The sequence below is a fragment of the Danio rerio genome, chromosome 16 (assembly GCF_049306965.1).
Source record: "Danio rerio strain Tuebingen ecotype United States chromosome 16, GRCz12tu, whole genome shotgun sequence".
Taxonomy (NCBI): domain Eukaryota; kingdom Metazoa; phylum Chordata; class Actinopteri; order Cypriniformes; family Danionidae; genus Danio; species Danio rerio.
The window spans coordinates 36,365,252-36,386,623 of NC_133191.1; the positions used below are offsets into that span (position 1 = coordinate 36,365,252).

The following is a 21,372-nucleotide window of genomic DNA, read 5'->3' on the forward strand; positions in this document are numbered from 1 at the left end:
TTTCCCCAAAAACATTAAGCACCTCAACAGTTTTAAACACTTATAATATGAAATCACCATTAAGGTATTTTGTGACACTGGAGCAGCCTAATGTTCTTTTAAAGAGATTATTTGCAATAATAATAATAAAATAAAATTCATAATCCACTCAAAGTTTTGAACTGCATCAGGGTGAGTAAATTATGAAAGCCCGTTCCCGCCACTGAATAATAAAACAAGTCATTGTGACTATTAAAGTCAGAATTCTGATAAAAACAGTCGCAATTGCGAGTTATAAAGGAGTTTCCTGTTATGGTGACTGATTAAAATACCCAACCCCAGCCCTAACCCTAGCCCTCACAGTGACGTCACTACCTCCATTGAGTGCATTTTGTCTGACATTGCATCTCTGAGCGGTGCAATCTCAGCTTGCATCGTAAAGGCTGAGGCGTGAGTGTCTTAATCAAGTAGAAACGAGTCCAAGGCATGTGAAAAAGCTTTTAGGCTTTTCTGTTCCTGATGAAATGAAAAGACTATGAACATCTACAGATCATCCCTCCATCCATTAAAGCGGGTTTCACCTTTACAAAGTTGCTTCTATGATTGAAGTGCTTAAATAATTAGGTTATATACCAAAAAGTCAGGGGCTGCGTCCGAAACCGCATACTTCCATACTATATAGTATGCTAAAATCAGTATGCGAGCCGATTAGTATGTCTGAATTCATAGAATTCGAAAATCAGTTTGCAAGAAGTGCCCAGATGACTTACTACTTCCGGCGAGATTCTGAAGTGCGCATCCCATGCATGCTGCGCTATCCCATGATGCCCCGCTAACAAATTCATGAATGGAAGGGAAGCAACTCTACTGACGCAGGTAGGTCACATGACCATGACAAAAAGGAGGATGTAGTATGTCCGAATTCCATTCATACTGCTCACATTTATACTGTATAGAACATACTTTTCTAACGGCTGAGTAGTGCGATCAAATTCAAAATGCAGAACCTATTGTGTAGTAGGTGGTTTCAGACGCAGCCTAGGTCTTTGTTCTTCAACAATATACCAACTTTGAGACCACAGTAGAGTACATTTGTATCTGCTTGGAATGCAGCCAGTTCTGAAGTTACTTCCAAAAATCTTTTATTACTTCACAGTGAAAAAAAAAAAGTTCTACGGTTTCAATATCTCTCACAAAAGCCGCATGAATTGTTTCCCCAGTAAAATTTTTCATGTAACAATTATTAGATGGGCAAATGTCATTTTCAATTTGAAATGCTACTTTTTTTAGCCTTGGGAAGTTACATTGTAAATAGTGAGGGCTTTTTTTATTTTTGAGTGAACTATCCCTTAACACAAATGTTAACGGCAATGGCGGCCTCTCGTGGTCGTACAGAATATTATACATGTGTCATACTCATTGAATGAATTAAGTTACCCGTTTATGTGTTTTCATATAATGTAATTTGTACAGCAGGTTATCTGTCAATTGATAGACGTGATTGAAACATTTTATTGGCGTGAAATGTGATATTTCAATTGAAACGACACAAAATCTTTAATTACATCACGTGACTTCAGGTGTGTCGGTTTGAGGAAGCGCAGGTAGAGAGTCTGCAAAACTTTGGCGGTTCCGACCGAGCCTTTTATTGTTCCAGAAAAGTAAACAATAAACAGATCCTGCAGACCCTTCAGTTTGAAGCTTGAGGAAGGAAGACTGAAACCGGAAAAGCTGGATCAAGCCTGTAATTATCGTCCAGGGAGAGCGTATTTCAGTCCGTGGTGGTCGCACGAGTGCCTTTTGTTACTTTGTTCATATTTGTTCAAAACTGACTTTATTTCGTCATTATTTACTCAAATAACCAAATATAATAATAAGCCCCGTTTGGCGCGCGCTTTCTGAGAAAACTCCTATAGTCGCGTGAGGTGGTGGATCCATACTGGGTAAGTACTGGCATATTACTAAGTTACACAAAGCCTACTGTACGTAGTTTCGGTAATAAGTCGTTCTTTTTATCACTACATTTAACTTTTCAAGTATTTACAAAAAACATCGAATATATACAACACATATTAAAAATTCATATAAACCGTGTTATAAACTTTGCACTTAGTTCATAAATGACGATTTTGTACATAAAGTAGTTTCTAGCATGAAAAGCAACACAGCCCTTTAGTAACCTCGTAAATTATTGCATGCAGGATGGATTTGTTTGTGCAGGAAGAGCCAACAACACCGGAAGAGTTGAAATGCACACAGTAGGCTAATTAGTTTTCTTTAGGTTGTTTTTTGTTTTGCGTCAGTTTCACAGAATATCAATAACGTTTTATCAATAAAAGCCATGTTTCTAGTTTTGTCTACTCATTCAGACCGACCGTTTGTATTTGCATTTTTAAGATAGAGAAATGGGCGATAATGACACCGAAGAGCAAGACTCTTTGCAGAAGGACGAAGAAGCTGGTAACCGAGACAATCCGGTCAGAAGAGTTCGGAGGGTCGAGAAGTTTCATAAGAATGTTTCTAAATGGATGCTTCCCGAGGAGTTACATGAGACTTATCTGGAACGGGCGAACTGCTGTCCGCCACCGATCTTCATCATCCTCATCAGTTTAGCAGAGGTAAAGACAGCTGTCAAAACAGCTGCTGTTTCTTCAAGTCTGAAGCTGGTTAAAGATGATTAACCTGATCTCTCTGAAGTACAATTTGTGTTTACATTGCTTTTACACACAAATATTCTGTCTGTATGTACAATGCTCAGTAGATAGAAGTACACCCCTCACAAATCTCTTTTAAAATTAATATTTTCAATAAGAAGCTGTACAATATTATAATTGTGCATATACATTAGATTAGTAGTAAAGGAAAATCTGGAGCTTATTTAACAAAATCACTTACGATAATGGTCCAAAAACTCATACACCCAAATTTATGTTATAAAATACAGGAAAAATCAAGAGAAGCACAAAAATTTAGTTAATATTTTGTAGGTTGTATAAGTGAAATAAAATAAGTGATGTTCCTTAAATCATATGCTTTGTTGAATATTTATCTAAAAGGTTTTTTTTGAATGAACAGGAATGGAAAACTAATGATGTCCATAGATATAGTCTATAGTATAATATATTACTATAAATGTTTATTCATTTGAAAATATTTACAGCAACCAGTACATTTCCATTCATTTGCTTTGGGTGTCTTGCTGTGAAAGAACTGAGTTTCTTTTCAGCTTTCTTTCCAGCCTTCCACTTTTCCATTCCTGAATGGCAAATCTTAACCACAGTGTTTGAAAAGCCAGATTCATCCATGTTTCCAGACACATTTCTCAAAATAGACCTCTCTAGACACTGACAAACCAGTATTTAATAAATTCATGTTTTTTTTAAGTGCATACAAGTTTGCTGACACATCTTAGTAATCAGTTATACTGTTAAGCCAAAATGGTTGTCTTTGACATTCCTACTAAAAACCCTTTGGGCAGTTTTATTTTAACAAAACGAAGTTGATAAGTGGAAAATCCACAATCCTCCACCAGGATCATTTTGATTTGTATGTGTTGAGGAAGAGTTTATTGTCATCTGTTAGCTTTCAGTCTCAGTAGACCTGTGTTACCCAGGCCTCTTTATAGCCTCTCCAGTGGCCATTCACCTACTTTTCTTATTCAGTGTCTCACTCTCTTTTTGACTTTTGACAGCTGGCTGTGTTTATCTACTACGCTGTATGGAAGCCTCAAAAACAGTGGATAACTCTAGGAACTGGGATCTGGGATAGTCCTCTTACCTATAGACCAGAACAACGCAAGGAGGCTTGGCGCTTTGTTTCCTACATGTTTGTACATGCCGGGTATAAGAATCTTGCTCCTTTTTCATTTTAACACAACTCTCTGTTTTTCAACCATTGGGCTCTCACATGAAAACTGCTTAATGAAAATTGATTTTTGTAGATCCTTGCAATCCCGAGTGACATTAAGTGGATAGTTAAACCAAAAATAAATATTCGGCCACTCATTTTAAACCTGCTTGATTTTCTTTCTTTTGTTTAACACAAAGGGAATGTATTGTAAAGAATGTTGGGGGAAAAGCAGCCATTTTTTTACTATGGATGTCAATGGCTGCTTTTTCCAGCATTCTTCAAGCTATCTTGTTTTATGTTCATCAAAAGAAAGAAATTCCTCAAACCTTGCAACCATTTGAGTGTGAGTGAATAATGAGATAATACATTTTTTTGGGTGAACTATTTCTTTGCAGTTTATTTCAGTGGCAATGTTACACTGCTGATTTACTGATGAATGCAAATCACATTTATTGATTTCTGGATCATATGTCCAAGGTGAAGCTTTGTATTCATCTGACTGTTTTGTTTAGGGTGGAGCATATCATGGGGAACTTATTAATGCAGCTTCTTCTGGGTATTCCTCTGGAACTGGTCCATAAAGGCTTTGAAGTTGGCATGGTGTACATGTGTGGGGTCCTCGCAGGTGGGTTTATATACATATATTTCAAACGTTTTAATTAAGGTAGAGTACAATCAGTTGACACTGCTGAAGATGTGGTACCTCACATTGCAGTGCACTCAATGTCTGTGACTATTATTATTGTATCTGATTGCAGTCATTTACTGCAAGTTGTGTGACTACATTAAACATATTTGCTTATTTGTTCTAAAATATGTGTAGGGGCTGTATATTGTCTTGCATACACTTTTTACAAAGTACTATTCTGTATACAGGAGAAAGTGAGCTTCATGGCTGGCCAATTAATTAAAGACAATTTTGATATGTATTTTGACAGTAAAGCCAGTAAATGGCTTGCCTTCAGTTTCTTCTTTGTGGGTGTTTGGAGTTTCCATAGGATGGCACCCTCTGGCCTTTGGAGGAAATTTCAAAGAACTGTGCATTGTTGACAGCTTTTCTCAATCACCATTGCAATTTCTTTCATTAATCACCCAGCTGCACTTATAGGTATGTTGATGCAGAGTTATACCTTGTTGTTTTGTTGTATTCTAAACAGAAGGCTATTGGCTGCTTGTGAGATGATGACATTAGTGACGCACACAGTTTGAAATCTCTCTGAAAGCTTTCAAGGGAACGTTTGAAAGCATTGTGAGACAACTGGGGTCTGTTCTTCGTACCTCGCTTAAATAATCTGAGATTATTTGTCAAATTCTGGATCTTTTAATCTTGATAACTAATTCAATTCAATTCATCTTTATTCGTATGGCGCTTTTACAATGTAGATTATGTCAAAGCAGCTTCACATAGAAGATTATAATGGAAATTCCTGGATAATTTGGTTTAAATTCGCGAACCAGATTAAAATATCTGGATGAACTGATCTGAGATTGTTGCGTGTGTTAAGGACGGGTCTATCAATCCTCGAAATCATGATCAGCAATCATTGGTTGACGGTTCAGCAGCATAATGATTATCTGATTAATAATCAATTATCCTTCTAAGCTAAATTATATAAAATTGGTAGTAAACGGTTTGTTAAATATGAAATGCAATAACTTTTCACCTTTGTTGTGGGCTACAGAATTTACATATTCATGTGTCAAGAGAAGAGTATTTAGCAATTTATTTAGTTTTACATGTAGAGCAAGTTTTCTTCATTACTATAGTAGCCTATAGGCCTATTCAAGTTTTTTAAATCGGTGTAAGGAATAACTGGCTGATTAAATTAAGTCAATATTCTGTACATACTTTCAGTATTACCTAAAACTGTATTACTACAACAGTTTTACTAATCCTGTTTATATGAAATAAGCTGCTGCTCCCGAACGGGTTTGAGCTACCAGAACTCTTGGATGAGTTTTGAAGAACGAAAGATCTTGGATCATGTCAAAATTGTGAATAACTAAATCCAGAGTAATCCACATACGAAGAACAGAGCCCTGATCTGTCAGGTTGATTTGAAGTGACTTTCGCATGCTCTCATGTCCATGTAAATGCAGGCTGAAGCGAGTGCATCGATGGCCATTTTGGCCAATCACAGACATTTCTGTTGAGCTCGTAAACACAAAAACCAGTCAGCCCATGACTTACTGTCTCATTGGTTGTCACTACATCTGAACCTACTTGAGGTCGAGTTGGCTGACTGGTCAGGAATATTTTGTATGATGGAAATTAGAGGTGTCAGCAATGCGTTAGCAAGCTTCTTTAATGCATTGTTTAGTATTTCACACATAAAAACTGACGAGCACCAATCACCCACAGGTTTTCCTATGATCACATATCAACTTAAAAACAGGCTTAAAATACTGTAGTGTGAACTAGGCATTAAATGACAAAAAAACATACATTCTTACTCTCTACTTGATTTTTTAATTTCAAGGCTAGATCAAAAATACAACAGAAACAGTTATTGTTTTTTGAAACCTTTTCCTGCCTGCCTGTCTGTCTGTCTGTCTATCTATCTATCTATCTATCTGTCTGTCTGTCTGTCTGTCTGTCTGTCTGTCTGCCTCTAAGCTATATATGCTTCAGACTATTATCACTGGTTTTCAACAAAGTTTATATGTATGTTGAGAAGAGTTGTGTGTTATAATATGTGATGTGATGTAGCACTAGCTAAGGTGAAAATTTCTGCCTCTCATTGGATTGAGTGAACAGTAGTGAATTGTTTTAGCTGTACTGTTAAAATGGTGCATGTGTCTGTGATGGTCTCATGTCATTCATCATAACAAAACTGCCAACCGCTCATACATAATTTTCCAAGTCAATGAATGTCACTCATTAGGTTTAAGGATAGATAAGGATAGTTTCTTAGAAAAAAAGTTATCAACATGCTTCAGAAATAATTGATTACACTAAAATCATATTGATTAACCTTGATGGACACCTTGATGGACAAAATCTTGGGCACCGTTCACTGCCATTAGAAAGCTGAAAAGAGTCAGTTTATTATTTAATATTATTCTGATTTCACTAATTTGAAAAAGCAAGGGCATATAGACCCAGGAAAGCTTAAGGAGAGGTTAATTATAGGATGGTTTTCTTTTTTGTGTAAACTATTCCTTATAAATGATCACAGCCGTTTTTGTGAAATCCAGTTGTTTGATACAGATGTGCTTCCTGTTTCAGGGTCTCTGGCCAGCTCCATCTTTGATCCTTTCAGTGCTCTTGTGGGAGCTTCAGGTGGTGTTTATGCCCTTATGGGTGGCTACTTCATGAATGCCATTGTGGTGAGTAGATTTACAGTAACATTTGATGCAGATCAGATTATATACTCATGTTCCCAGAACCAAAAGGTTTTCTTCTCCCTGTAGAATTTCCGGGAGATGAGAGTTCTTCTAGGAGTGTTTCGCATCTTATTGATTGTTCTGATTGGTGCGTCACTGATTTATTTAACCATATGATTAATTGTATTTTCACTTTACACTCTATTGTTGACATATTTAGGACTATCTTTTGTTGGTAAAACTAAGCATTTGTTCAAACCTATTGAAAGCTTAATTGTTTTGTTTTCAGTTGGAACAGATGTTGGATTTGCTCTTTATAGAAGGTTCATTGTCCACGAGGCTGGCCTGAAGGTGAGACAGTTTTAAGTCTAAAGCAAAATACATCAAACATATATTCAACAGGAAACTGAAGTGTTACCATTCTGTATAGTAGGGTATCAGCTGGGTCTTAAAAAGTGCTCTGTTTCAAAATACAAATTTAAGGCATTAAAAAGACAAAAACTGTAAAATCATCATATTTTAAATTCGGTGTTTGTATCAGCAGGTTAGTCTTTACCTCCTAGGGTTTAGTGGCCACATACGTTGACAGGACATTTTAGCCCTTAAGTGGTTATATAAAATACTTTGAATGTTTTGTATTTTGATACATACATACAGTGTCATCCTACAACTGTTTTGCAGCATATGAAATGTACCAAACACTATTTGAACTGTCCAAAATGGGGAAATGTTGTTTTTACTCTCTGATAGTCAAAACATGCTCAAAAAATGTTCTATGTTAAATATGCCTTGCAAAACCGTCAACAGTTACAAATTCAGATCACGAGTCCACATTTTTGGACATACTTTTTCACTAAAAGTACATCATATCAAAAGATGATACTTAGGTTTTATTCTAATTAGGTTCCAATAAGCCCAAATAGCAAATAGAAATAAAAAATCCATGTTAAAAACACCTTGAGCCTTAAGAGGTTAAACAGTACTAACATACCGGATACCCCCTCTGACTCGAAATAAACTAATATCCAGAGTTATTCAGTTACTAGAACAGTACACTGACTCATCTGCTGTAAAAAAAGAGACCTGATGATGAGTGCGAGCCGACTGTTCTCTCACAGCATGCTATCTCTTTGAGTGTGTGATTCGACCTGACTAAGGTAATTTTTATTCCACAATATATTTTGTAAAAGCCATTTAAGCTAGGTAAAAAGTAACTTTTGTTAAAATAAAATTAAAATAATATTACTTATTTTCAAAAGTAATGCGTTACTTTGGAAAAGTAATTTATTACATAGCGTGCATTACTTATAACGCACTAAACTCAACACTGGTATTAAGGATATCTATAAGCTAGTGTGCTCTGTAACAGTGACAAAATCCACATTTAGAAGGTCTAAACATCCAAAGATTGCAGTCTAAACGTAAACTCAACCTCTCTCATTAACAAAGCTGTGATAAAACAAAACACCCTACTGGCTGTTTTTTTTTAAACGAGAGAGGAGCTACTCTGTCCCACCGCTGTCTTCACATTTCAGTCACACATCGAAAAAAAATGCAAACATTTCAAAGCACTTCACGGGACCTTTGTTGCGGTCTTAAATCATTTTAAACAAGTTTTAATTTTTCTCTGTCCTTGTAAACTCATGCTGCAAAATTAAAAGGTTTGTAATTTGCCTGTTTTTAAAACTTAACAACTTAAAGAAACATTTTTGAAAACAAATAGAGTTAGCTTGTTTTGACACATCATAAAATATGTGACTAAGAAATGTGTTAACTTGTTTTTAAATTTTTTTTTGTTGGGGAAAAAAAATCTTTACTACTTGCGACCAGGCCATCGGGGAAAAAAAACTCCATAGCATTGAGCCCTGTATATGTCTAACGTTTTGTTCATAATGGTCTTAAAAAGGTCTTCTGACCAACACTGTATTAGAATGTTAAAAGCTAAATTGGTAGATCTTTTAGATTTCTCGACACAATTATTCAGTCTGAAAATCTTTTTTTTTTTTTATCTGGCAGGTCTCTTTTGTGGCTCATATTGGCGGTGGCATAGCAGGCATGACCATTGGTTATGTGTTTTTCACCAACTACAATAAAGAGCTTCTAAAAGACCCACGCTTCTGGATGTGCATTGTGGGATACATCGTCTTCTTACTGTTTGCAGTCATTTTCAATATCTTCTTGTCCCCAGCACCCGCATGAGGTCATCAATGGACAGTCGAAGCTTTTTTTTATTTTTATAAAAGAATCAGGTCAACACAACTGTCAGACAATCCTGTTGGTATTTATAGACCCATAAAGGGTTAGTTTAACTTAAACTGAAAACTCTGTATTGTCCCATATTGTTCCCTCAGGTAAGAAGCTCATCTTTGAAACACAAACGAAGATATTTTTAAATCAAATCTGAGTGATTTAGTTTCTTCTATTAAGAATCTGTTTACCCCACACCTTTGACTATGAAAGGATCAGAATCCATATAAATAGGTTCACATTTTATGAATAAATAGATTTAATTTTGGTTTACATTTCAGAAATATGGATTTGGAAATCTGTAGGGTTTCATTAAAAGTATCCTAATTTGTGTATTGAAGATAGGAAGATTTCTTATGGGTTTGGAATGAGATGAGGGAGTAAATTCACATTTTACACTGAACTAACCCTTCAGGAAATATGCTAACACACTACAAGCACATCTAAAGAAAGTAACTGTCATATTTTGGATATTTTTTAAATGTAATTATTTTAATGTCATGTAATTTATGTTTTTTGTTTAGTTTTGTATTGTTTTGCTTAACACATGTCCTCAAGTAATGTATTGCCTCAGGGAAAAAATATGATAAAAAAGCATCTATTTTTTATTGTTTGGGTTTTACAAAATCATTGAGCATTTCTGGACTGGCCAACATTTTTAATTCATGACTAAACAGCTTGGTTTATTTGAATTCAGTTCAATTTGTTTGGAGATAAATGCATTTAAAGTTCACCAAAAAATCTAAATTTTATCATCATATATACACCCTTTACTTGTTACAAACCTTTCATTCTTCTGTTAAACACAAAACAAGATATTGTGAAGAATTTTGAAAACCAGTAACCATCGACTTTCAAAGTACAACATTCTTTAAAACATCTTCATTCGTGTTTAGAGAACGTTTTTGTACTTAAAAAAAAAACTCATAAATGTTAGAGGAATTTGTGAGTAAATTTTGATTTGAGGGTTAACTGTTTCTTTAAAAAATTAGAGGTGTCATTTTGATACCAATAGAGGGCAGCATTGATCAGCATGTGGGCATAGGAAGACGCTGACCTATAATTAGTAGGAAATTGTAAAATCAGTGCTAATGACATGCATCTGTATTTACCCTACGTATTTGTCCCTAATTATCAAATCATTTATTTTCAGAAATGGGTTTGGGTTGGGAATGTTTTGGCCATATGAAGGCCATATAGTCTTTTTAAAATGAAATAATAATAAAAAAATGGTGCCAATGTTTTTAAACCAGTGTCTAGAAAAAGTGTCTTGATTTATTCTTTAATTGTTATCATTTGTTTTAGACATAGCTGATTTATGCATTCGTGTGTAAGGAAATGGCTGTGCTTTGCAGAAGGTAAAGTGAGGAAACAATAGGAGATTATTCAACAACAAACGTTGTCCTCTGTTGCTCTGCTCTAATTAGCCAAGGTTAGTTCCCCCCAAACAGACCATTGATCACCAGCCAATATGGATACAGTGTTCTTGCCATTCTAAACAGAACATCAAGGTATTTTCAGTTCACACACAGAAAAAAACATATTTTAAAGCTATTGGGCTATGATATTAGTGTTCACAGTGTCCTTCGTGAATAAGTCATATTCTGTATCTGAATCTTAAAATTTAACAAACTCCAGTCCAACCACATAGCACAAAATATAACACTGATCATTCAAGTATCTTTCATGAAGTTCTCTTATTATTGTTATTAACTGCTATTAAAAGGGTTTTTCCCCATTTTTAAACCAGCGGCTACTGGTCAGGAACATTTCTAAAACATCTTTCGTGAAAATGACATTCTGCGTGTGTAACAAAAAAGATACACTTGTTGGTCCAATTGGATTGAGTACATTACTCCCATTGAACCTAATATTTTTTTGCTATAGAACTTTTAAGATTTGTTTTTACTGTTAATATTCCTTCCACATCCCCTTCTGTAAGTAGTTTTAGTGTAAATGTAAAATAATTAGGGAATTTAAACTACAAAAGCTGTAAAGTAAAAAAATGCCTACTGATGTTGTGAATTGTTCAAAATCTCTTGCAATAAAATCTTTATAAAAATAAATAAAAAACATATTTTGTGTGCAAAAAAAAAAACTTATAAAAGTTTACAACTTATGAAAGTTTAAATTTTAATTTTATTGAGATCTTTCCAACAGCACACAATAATACACTTGATATATATGGCTTTGAGTAATCAATGTACATTTCTGAAATTTACAGAAATATCCGACCCCTGATGTGACCTGTAAAGGGCATTTGAGGATGAAAAGAGGGACTTCTGCTGACCAATCACATCTGTTAGGTAACAGTCTAGCAGTACTTTCCACTACAGAGCAGAATTGGGGTTGTGATTTAAGTCAATGTGTGATGCACTAACCCCAGGAATAAAACATTAATCTAAATTTGGGCTATTGATGATAATTGACTGATGTCTGGGTCTGTGTTTTCAACTAACTGTTATTTACTTTAGCCATCATTGCTAACAGACAAGTGTTGATCGGCCACCAATAGGACATTTGCTCCTGCAAACAGATAATTTGTCTATATCAATTTCAGAAATGCATCTCCTTTCGTAATATTTACAAAAATTTTAGCCCTACTGTGAAATTAATTTATTTTCAGATATTTCCCACATGCTGAAATAGCATCTTCTTTTTTAACAATAATTTTAATAAATAATTTCTTTTGTCTTTGCTATGATAATTGCACATTATACCAGCTATTTTGCAAGATATTAGTATTCAGTTTAAAGTGCAATTTAAAGGCTTAACTAGTAGGTTAAATGGAGTACATATAGGTTTCATAATATTAAGCACTAAACATTAGAGGTTTATGGGGCCTGTTGAAAATATATTTTTAAATAATATTTTACAAACAAACTAATAGAAATAAGAATTTCTCCAGAATAATAACATAGGAAATACTGTTTAATAAATGTGTTAAACATCACTAGGGAAATATCTGAAAAAGAATTAAATGTTTATCTGTGTAAATATTTATATACTGATGTAGCATGACCTGTAATAATTGCTCTGTCATGCTATATCCATACAGTGTAGGGATGTATGTTGAGACTACTATAAATGTTTAATCAGACACAGATTAAAATTAGTAAGTGATCTTGCGGCTCAGTAACAGAGGTCACTTCTAAATCCAACAGTGTTTAAATACATAAACGTTCCCTTTTATTAATATGTTTGTGTAAGATCATGATATAATTATCTTAACAAGCATAAATTGCATTCAAGCTTTAATATCCTAATATATTCTAATATCCTTATATTGAATCTGTAAAAAAAATCTGTTAATTAACTCTACAGTTCAAGAAAATGAGTTTTTTTTGACATTTTAGTTGTTTGAAATAATATAATGCAAAAGTAATAATATATAAAGAAATAAGTCTGCAGATTATACACGGGTAGGTTACAAGGTTTTGCACCATAATATACAACTCCAACCTAGCCGATTTGTCACTTTAAACTATGCGAAAAAGTCCCTTTGGGAACTTAAGGTTAAAAGTTGTTGGAAGACACATCAAGGTCTCATAATGCAATTCAAAAGCATAAATAAACATTATAAAATCTTGAATTATTCACAGATGATTCCTTGGATTTACAAATAATTTTATGCTAAGTGGTTGTAAACAATGTATTTTGCCTGAATTAAACAAAGCAATTAAGTTGAATATTATTGCATTTAATTAGTTTGTTTAAGTTCAACACACATAAATTGTTTGCAACAACTTTTCAGATATTGTTTTTTCTTCAGTGTATGGTGAACTGCTAATTTATGGATATTTTTAACAGTGGATGCATTAAAACAATTTTCAGTTCTTCAAATTAAGTGTCAAAGTTTGTGTATGATCATGCTATAATTATCTCAACAAACATAAATTGCATTTAAGCTATACTATCCCACATGCACTGTACAAAATATCTGTTAATTAACAGTATTTTGTGATTCACAAGTGTTTCCCCTTTATTTATGGTTGGGAATTGCATTAATGGAACTTTGATCTCTGTCGACTTTTGATGTTGAAAATTCACCTACAGTTTAACAAAGTGACTTTTATTGACATTTTAACAAGGCATAATAAATTATATGTAGAGAAATATATCTGTAAAATAAAGGAATGCATACGGGCAGCTTGGTTTTGTACCATATTATACGACACCACCAACCCAGACAATTTGTCACTTTAAACTATTCGAAATGTTAGTAAGTCACTTTTTTTGAACTTGAAGGATAAAAGTCAAAAACATCAAGGTCTCATAATGCAATTTAAAAGCATGAATAATCTTTTTTACAGTTGTAAATTGGATTATGGGACGTTGGTCTCTGTTCTGTTGACTTTTGATGTTGAACTTTCAACATTACAGTTTAAAGTTTACAGTGTCTTAAATAACAGAAAATGCATGGCAGCTTTTTAAACAAGCTGTTTGTACTGCAAGATACAACACCAACCCTGACAATATGTCACTTTAATCCATTTAAAATGTTTATAAAAGTCACTTTGTCAAACATTTCAAGGTTAAAAGATAAAGATATGCAATTCAAAATCAAAAATAAACGGGGAAAAATATCAAATAAAAACATAAATCACAAAAAATGGAAAACTGCAAATTTCCGGATATATTTTTACATTGTGGTCTGTTTTGTAGAATACCAAGCTTTAAATTAATTAATTAAAGCATCTCCAGTCTAAATCTGACTATGCAGCTCATTTATTATATTAAATATAGCCCCTAAATATGTCCAAGCCTTGAATGAAAGCAACCAACCAACAGCATAGTTAGTGAGTGTAATGGGGTTGCACCATTGATTCCTTTTAAATGGAATAAAGTATCACCACAACTAGCAGAGACAACTTAATTACACAGAACCCAGCAGAGTATGAAATCGGACATGACCGATTGATTCTTTTCTGAACTATCGACTGCTAAAAGTAGTGCCAACATGTGGCCAAATGCCATTAGAAACTTAGCTTTGATAATAACAACTCCCTTCAGCTTTCTGGTTTTTAAGTAGCTATTAATCAAATTAAATGTGTAAATGTTTTAGTTTTATGTCTTTAAAAAAGAACCAATAGGTCTTTAGTTCTGTAGAAAAGTGTGTGTGTGTTTATCTCAAGTTGGCACCCATGTTGGGCTAGATTTGCAGTTCAGCTGAAAAAATCGTTCTGCAATGGGTGTTAACTAGCAATCAACCACGCAAGACTGTCTAACATTACTTTAATCGATAGCGGGTGCACAATAGCATGAGGCATCAAGTGTACCCAAGCGTAAATTCATAAAGCCTACAGAAGTTTTTATGTTTTATCTTATCATTGCAGGGTTTTACTTACGCATGGTATACAGTGGCAGTGTTGGCAAGCTGAATCAATTCAGTTTTCCCTTCATGTTGATAGTGGAGCACTGATTATTGACGCTCTCACATACAGAAGCAGCGCGCTTGCCAACAAAGCCCTGCGCACTCGGAAACCTTCTTTTGGTGCCAACAAAGAGGAAAGAGGGGGTCACAAAAGTTTAGGTGATGTGCTGCGTCAGATGTGCAGGGCACCAACGATTTTTAAATATTTTGGTGGCCTCGACGCGCCTCTATGACCCGCGGGGATTTAAAGCAGCGGCAGACTGTCCATACTGCTGTAAGGTAAATGGGCACATTGATTTCTCCTGCATGACTATAAGTTGGCACCTAGACGACCTGCTTGTTATGTGTGTAGCCCAGACCTTTAATTATAAGCGGGATTGCATGAGTCTAGCTTTTTGTAGCTAGTGTGTAGATGCAGGATGGGCTTGTTACAATGAAGATTTACTTGATTTCCCCAACTTTTGTTTAAGGTACGTTGATGGTTTATAGTTGATTTATTTGCTTTCTATTAAAGATAAAGTCGCATGGAGTTAGAACTGTAAACACAGCAATTGATTTCACTTATTAGCACCACATGCAATGTCAATTTTTTGTGACCCATTAATAGATGTTAATTAAGCTTGCTGTAATTGTATTTCAGTACAAACATGCTTGTATTTAAGGATGTTTATGACCTAATTTCTTGGAACATGTTAAAATATTTTAACAAATATATATTTATTATCTTTAACGTTATATTATTATTATTATAGTTATTGTTATTAATTTACATATTTATCTGTGACTACACATTATATATATATATATATATATATATATATATATATATATATATATATATATATATATATATATATATATATATATATATTTAACACAGCTCAGATTGCAGAAAGAATATTACAATTGTGGTTCTATTTAAGTATTTTAAACCATGTTAGATACACAGCTAATATGTGGGTGGTGCTTTATTTTAAAATGGTAATTAATAACTAATTTATCTAGAAAAATGGTGGAAAGTTTTTTGTTATCATGTTGGTCTGCCATTAATCTAAATTTTGTTGGAGAGATTGGGTTTTTGTACTTGACTTTCAGCTTATAAAATGTTTTGAAACATAGGGTTGAGACTTTTGTCTGGATTTATTGTTTGCATATTTGTGTGAGGTTACTGTTGGAAAACAATGATTTTAAATTAAAGCTCTCAAACATTTAAATAACAGTTTCATACTCTGGTTGATTTAATTTCAATATATTTTCATATTCAAAAGCAATTTCCCATGGTCTAGGTTCATGTTTCTTTCTTCTTATTTTGTCTTTACAGACACAAAAAAGCCCGAGTAAAGATGGGAGACTGGAACTTTCTTGGTGGGATTTTGGAAGAAGTGCATATCCACTCTACCATGGTGGGAAAAATCTGGCTCACAATCCTCTTCATATTTCGCATGCTGGTGCTTGGTGTGGCAGCGGAGGATGTGTGGAATGATGAACAGGCTGACTTTATCTGCAACACCGAGCAGCCTGGTTGCCGCAATGTGTGCTATGATAAAGCTTTCCCCATTTCCCTAATCCGTTACTGGGTTCTGCAGGTCATATTTGTGTCCTCTCCCTCACTGGTGTACATGGGCCATGCCCTCTACCGCCTCCGTGCTCTTGAGAAGGAGCGTCAGCGCAAAAAGATGGCACTGAGACGAGAACTTGAGGGTGTGGATGTGGAGATGGCGGAGGTACGGCGCAAAATAGAACGTGAGCTTCGGCAGATCGACCAGGGGAAATTAAACAAGGCTCCATTGAGGGGGTCTCTTCTGCGCACATACGTGGCTCACATAGTCACCCGCTCAGCTGTAGAAGTATTCTTCATGACAGGACAATATGTTCTGTATGGGTTTCAACTGAATACACTGTACAAATGTGAACGGGAGCCTTGTCCCAATGCAGTGGATTGCTTTGTATCTCGACCCACTGAGAAAAGCGTCTTCATGGTGTTCATGCAATGCATAGCTGGCATTTCATTGTTCCTCAACATTCTGGAGATCCTGCACTTGGGGTACAAGAAACTTAAAAAGGTCATTCTGAACTACTATGCACAGCTGAGGGATGATCCCAATGACAGCTACTATCCCAACAAAGTGAAGAAAGATTCTGTTGTGCATCAGACATGCATTGGCACCTCCACTGGCCGCAAGGCCACCATTGCTTCTGCACCCAGTGGATACAACCTTCATCTTGATCGACCACCTGATGGAGCTGCCTATCCTCCTTTGATTAACCCATCCTCTGCTTTCTTGCCTGTTCAGGGTGATTTACCAGCTAAAAACGGTGCTGATGAACCAAAGTACTTGCAGAACAGTCCCACAGAGCACAACAGCAATTCAAACAATACCAGCAGTGACTCGCACTCACCACCTTGCAACTCTGTCACTCCACCCAAGCAAGACGAAGGGGAAGATTCTGTCCAAACTTTACCACTGCACAAGAAAGGGCAGGAGTCTAAGTTATCAGAGTCATCGAGCCACACCAGAGAATCATCTCATGCCTCATCCAGCATGGTAAAGAAACCTTGGAAGGGTAGTGCTCCCTGGAATTGCTCAACAGTCGTAGAAGGTAATGGCTCAGACTCAGATTCCCTGGAAGGCTCCAAAGCTCGTTGTCCTTATTCTGCTGTGCGGGCACGTACCTCATCCAGGTCTGATACCAAGCTGAGCAGGCCCACCTCCCCTGATTCAGTCGAAGAATCGAGCTCTGAGTCACGGCATAGTCCACGAGCGTCACCAAGCCATCGTGCCTCATTGGCCAGCAGTTCCAGCAGCAGACGAGCAGCTCCCACAGACTTACAAATTTAAGGAAAACGTATTGCCTCCTTACAAATTCAGTCACACATCTGAAGAAAGACAAAGGGAAAGATTCTGTCCATCATTTTTCTCTTCTCTAGAAAGGCCAGGAGTCCAAGACTTAAAACTCATTGAGCTATTCTTGGAAATCTTCCCATGCTTGATCTAGCATGGGAAAACAGCTGGAAAAAGCACACCCTGGACCTGCTCAAGAATTGTAGAAGCTAATAGCTCAGGATCCGCTGGAGATGCTTAAGAATTGTAGAAGCTAATGGCTCAGGCTCTGCTGGAGCTGCTCAAGAATCGTAGAAGCTAATGCCTAAGGATCTGCTGGAGCTGCTCAAGCTTTGTAGAAGCGAATGGCTCAGGCTCTGCTGGAGCTGCTCAAGAATTGAAGAAGCGAATGGCTCAGGCTCTGATGGAGCTGCTCAAGATTTGTAGAAGCAAACGGCTTAGACTCTAAAGGCACCAAAGCTCTCTGCCCTTATTCTGTGATGCAGACCTGTTCATCCAGGTCTGATTTAAAACTACACAAGTTCACCTCTCCTGATTCAGATTGGGCACGGCACAGTCCACCAGTGTCAGCAAGCCATCATTCTCCAGCAGTTCCAGTAGTAGACAAGCAGCACCCATAGATTTACAGATGGAAGAAAAACTCATTATGTACATGTCATGTTTACAGTTGGATAATAACCAGAGTCTACAACTTTGATATGAGCACAAACGTAATCTCAGACTCAAAAAAAATATCCAACTTTTAAAAGTACTCCTAAAAGTATTGTTTACACTGTCTTTTTATAAATTATTCTGATGCAGCAGAGTACTTGCAGAACTGTTTCACAGAACACAACAGCAATTCTAACAACACCAGCAGTGACTTGACCTTGTCAGCTTGCAACTCAGTAAAGCAAGATGAGTGGGAAGATTCTATACATCCATTACCTCTGCGAAAGATAGGCCAGAAGTCAGTGACTTCGAGCCACACCAGGAACTCTTCTTGTACATCATCCAGAATAGAAAAGATTATTAGGTCAGCACACCCTGGAACTGTTGTAGAAGATTATGGCTCTTATTGCCTAGAAGGTATCAAAGCTTTGCCATCCCTGTGCCACTGTGTGGGCATATAATTTGTCCAGATCCAGTTGCAAGGTGGGCAGGCCCATCTCCCGTGATTCAGTTGAAGAATTGAGCTTGAAGCACCTCAGCAGTGCCAGTTGCAGACTAACAGCTCCCACGGACACATGGTGGAAAAAAAGTAGATTCGTTGTAAAATCTACATCTGATGTTAATGCAGAAGTAATCTCAAACTAAAGTTTTGTAAAGTTTTTAAACTGTTGTGACACTCCTAATTGGATCGTTTACACTCTTCTTTATACATATCAATTCAGAAGTTCACTTTTAACAGTTAAACTGCGTCCCAAATGGCACACTATACACTATGTACTTATGCACTTACACACTCAGCAGCATAGTATATGAATGTAGTATCATCCCAAATGGAACACTAATGTTTTTTTACTGACTGCAAATTCTAACCATTTCCCAGGTGACATTTGCCGGTTGCCAAACTAGCAAAATAATGACCAAACTGCCAAATGATACCTGCCATGAGAATAATCGATTCACAATCAAAAAAATAAAGTAATCCGACATTAGTGCCTGAAAGCTCCACCCCTTCTAATACATTAGCAAAGTAGCGGATACTGCAAAATGGTGTAGAATAATACACAAGTATGTGATTTTGGACGCACCTTATAATAAAATACCATTTGTAGTATTTGATTATATAAGGATTGTTCTCATTTGGACATTGTTTTTTTTTTGAGTACTTCTTGCATCAGAAGTCAAAAAATATGCAATGGTAAAAATTTGTAAAATATTCAAAAATATGATTCTGTAAGAAATGTTTCATGTCTATGTCATATTACCAATAAATTAGCCAGTTTGATTTGCAGTGCAATTTTTAACAAACAAAATCAACATTTCTACACTGACTAAATCTCAGAAAGATTCAAAAAGCATAATGTGCTAGAAAATTGCTTGCAAGAACCAAATTCTCCAAACTGCCTCAATAAATGATGAGATTTTAATTTCTAAGAGTAACCCGACCGGTCTTACACCACCCAACCTGCTCCGAGCTGAGATCAAACCAGCGATCTTCTGCATGGGAGTCGGTTGCTCTTAACAAGGAGATTAAAGACCATGGCCTCTAGGGTCTGTCGCTAGAGGACCTTTAGAGGTCAGAGAAGTGAGGTTTTACCTGCACAGCACTTCACTTGCTGGCCTTTGCTACACTCACCTCCCTAAACCTCACTCCCATCCAGGTCACAGCAACAGTATAACCCCACCGGTCCTTATACCACCCAACCCATTCCATGCTGGGATTGTACTGGCGGCCTTCCGCGTGGGAGTCGGTTTCTCTAACAAGGAGGCTGAAAACCATGGCCTCTAGTGTCTATCGCTAGAGCACCTTTAGAGGCCAGAGGAGTGAGGTTTACCTGCACAGCACTTCACTAGCTGGCTTCTGCTACATAAGTAAACTATGCATCATCTAAATGCACATACAGTATACAGTGTACACAGTTTAATCAAGTAGCCTACATGTTTTTTTTATCAGCAAGATGATGGTAAAGTAGCTACTGCTAGTACAATTTGGACTAAAATATTTAATAAAGGGTTCAAATGAACTTATTTTTAATTAAAATTACTTGTATTTATGTTTTTGCACTGTTTCAGATGACGTCTGTTGCCATTAACATTTTTTTATTGCCATCTCTTAGTCACACTTTTTGGATTCTGAAGAAACCAAACTGAAGCAAAGTGAATCACAGCGTGTTGTGCTGTGAAGTGTTACCTCACATTAATAGAAGGCCGATATCCATAGTAGTTGTTGTTATCCAGTTTTAAAGTACAGTTTATAAGACCAGCTATTATATTTTGAGTCTTCGCATACATGTTGAAGGAACTGGATTGGGTTACATTAATTACTTGGGAGTTTTAGCAAAGCAAAGCACGAGCTAAGTATCAAAACATAATCCATGGGTTGCCAAAAGTTACTCAGATGAACCTGTTCTGCAAGACAATTACATTCCTATTGAATTGTCACATTTACTAGAACTATTTCTAGATGTCTTAATTCACCTGAAAATGAACATTTGCTCAGTATATAACCCTCATACCTTGGTTTTTATTACGATGAAAGCTACAGAAGATATTTTGAAAACATCCATTTATATTTTCAAGATAAACTTTCTTATGATCGTCATTTAATTAATGTTATTTATTTATTCATTTTCTTGGTTTATTACCTTTATTCATCAGGGGTCGCCACAGAAGAATGAACTGCCAACTTATCCAGCATTTGTTTTACACAGCGGAAGTCCTTACAACTGCAACCCAGTACTGGGAAACACCCATACACATATTCACACACATACACTATGGAAAATTTAGTTTATTTAATTCATCTACAGCGCATGTCTTTAGACTGTGGGGGAAACCGGTGCATCCAGAGGAAACCCACACAAAAACGGGGAGAACATGCAAACTCCACACATAAATGCCAACTGGCCCAGTCGGATCTCGAACCAGTGACCTTCTTGCTATGAGGTGACAGTGCTAACCACTTTGTTGACACAATATTTATTTATTTACATTTTTAAGGGTTAGGACATTGCAATTTGACATCAAAGTATTATGTGCATGTATGTATATTAGAAAAACTGAACAATTATATTATTGTGGCTGTGGTCTGCTAATGTGTGTTAT

General features: G+C 36.0%; 2 protein-coding genes across 7 annotated transcripts; both read left to right on the forward strand.

Annotated features, from left to right (window-relative positions):
• The first annotated feature begins 802 nt into the window (after positions 1 to 802).
• On the forward strand, positions 803 to 10,651 carry rhbdl2 (rhomboid, veinlet-like 2 (Drosophila)). 4 transcript variants are annotated; one of them, XM_073925343.1, is made up of 9 exons: positions 1,558 to 1,922; positions 2,181 to 2,260; positions 2,377 to 2,597; positions 3,671 to 3,819; positions 4,341 to 4,453; positions 7,058 to 7,158; positions 7,243 to 7,303; positions 7,445 to 7,506; positions 9,172 to 10,651. In XM_073925343.1, the coding sequence occupies exons 3-9, from the start codon at positions 2,385 to 2,387 to the stop codon at positions 9,352 to 9,354; spliced, it is 882 nt and encodes a 293-aa protein (XP_073781444.1). In that variant the 5' UTR covers positions 1,558 to 1,922; positions 2,181 to 2,260; positions 2,377 to 2,384; the 3' UTR covers positions 9,355 to 10,651.
• Positions 10,652 to 11,618: 967 nt separating this feature from the next.
• gja9a (gap junction protein alpha 9a) lies at positions 11,619 to 19,550 on the forward strand. 3 transcript variants are annotated; one of them, XM_073925279.1, is made up of 2 exons: positions 11,619 to 11,708; positions 16,098 to 19,550. In XM_073925279.1, exon 2 carries the CDS (start codon positions 16,120 to 16,122, stop codon positions 17,614 to 17,616), a length of 1,497 nt encoding a protein of 498 aa, XP_073781380.1. In that variant the 5' UTR covers positions 11,619 to 11,708; positions 16,098 to 16,119; the 3' UTR covers positions 17,617 to 19,550.
• Positions 19,551 to 21,372: the final 1,822 nt, after the last annotated feature.

Bases quoted from the DNA above. Each gene is read 5' to 3' on its own strand.
- rhbdl2 (XM_073925343.1), top strand. From the start codon at position 2,385: ATGGGCGATAATGACACCGAAGAGCAAGACTCTTTGCAGAAGGACGAA. The intron at 7,159-7,242 runs GTGAGTAGATTT...TTCTCCCTGTAG, and splicing joins ACTTCATGAATGCCATTGTG to AATTTCCGGGAGATGAGAGT. The intron at 7,304-7,444 runs GTGCGTCACTGA...TTTTGTTTTCAG, and splicing joins CTTATTGATTGTTCTGATTG to TTGGAACAGATGTTGGATTT.
- gja9a (XM_073925279.1), top strand. From the start codon at position 16,120: ATGGGAGACTGGAACTTTCTTGGTGGGATTTTGGAAGAAGTGCATATC.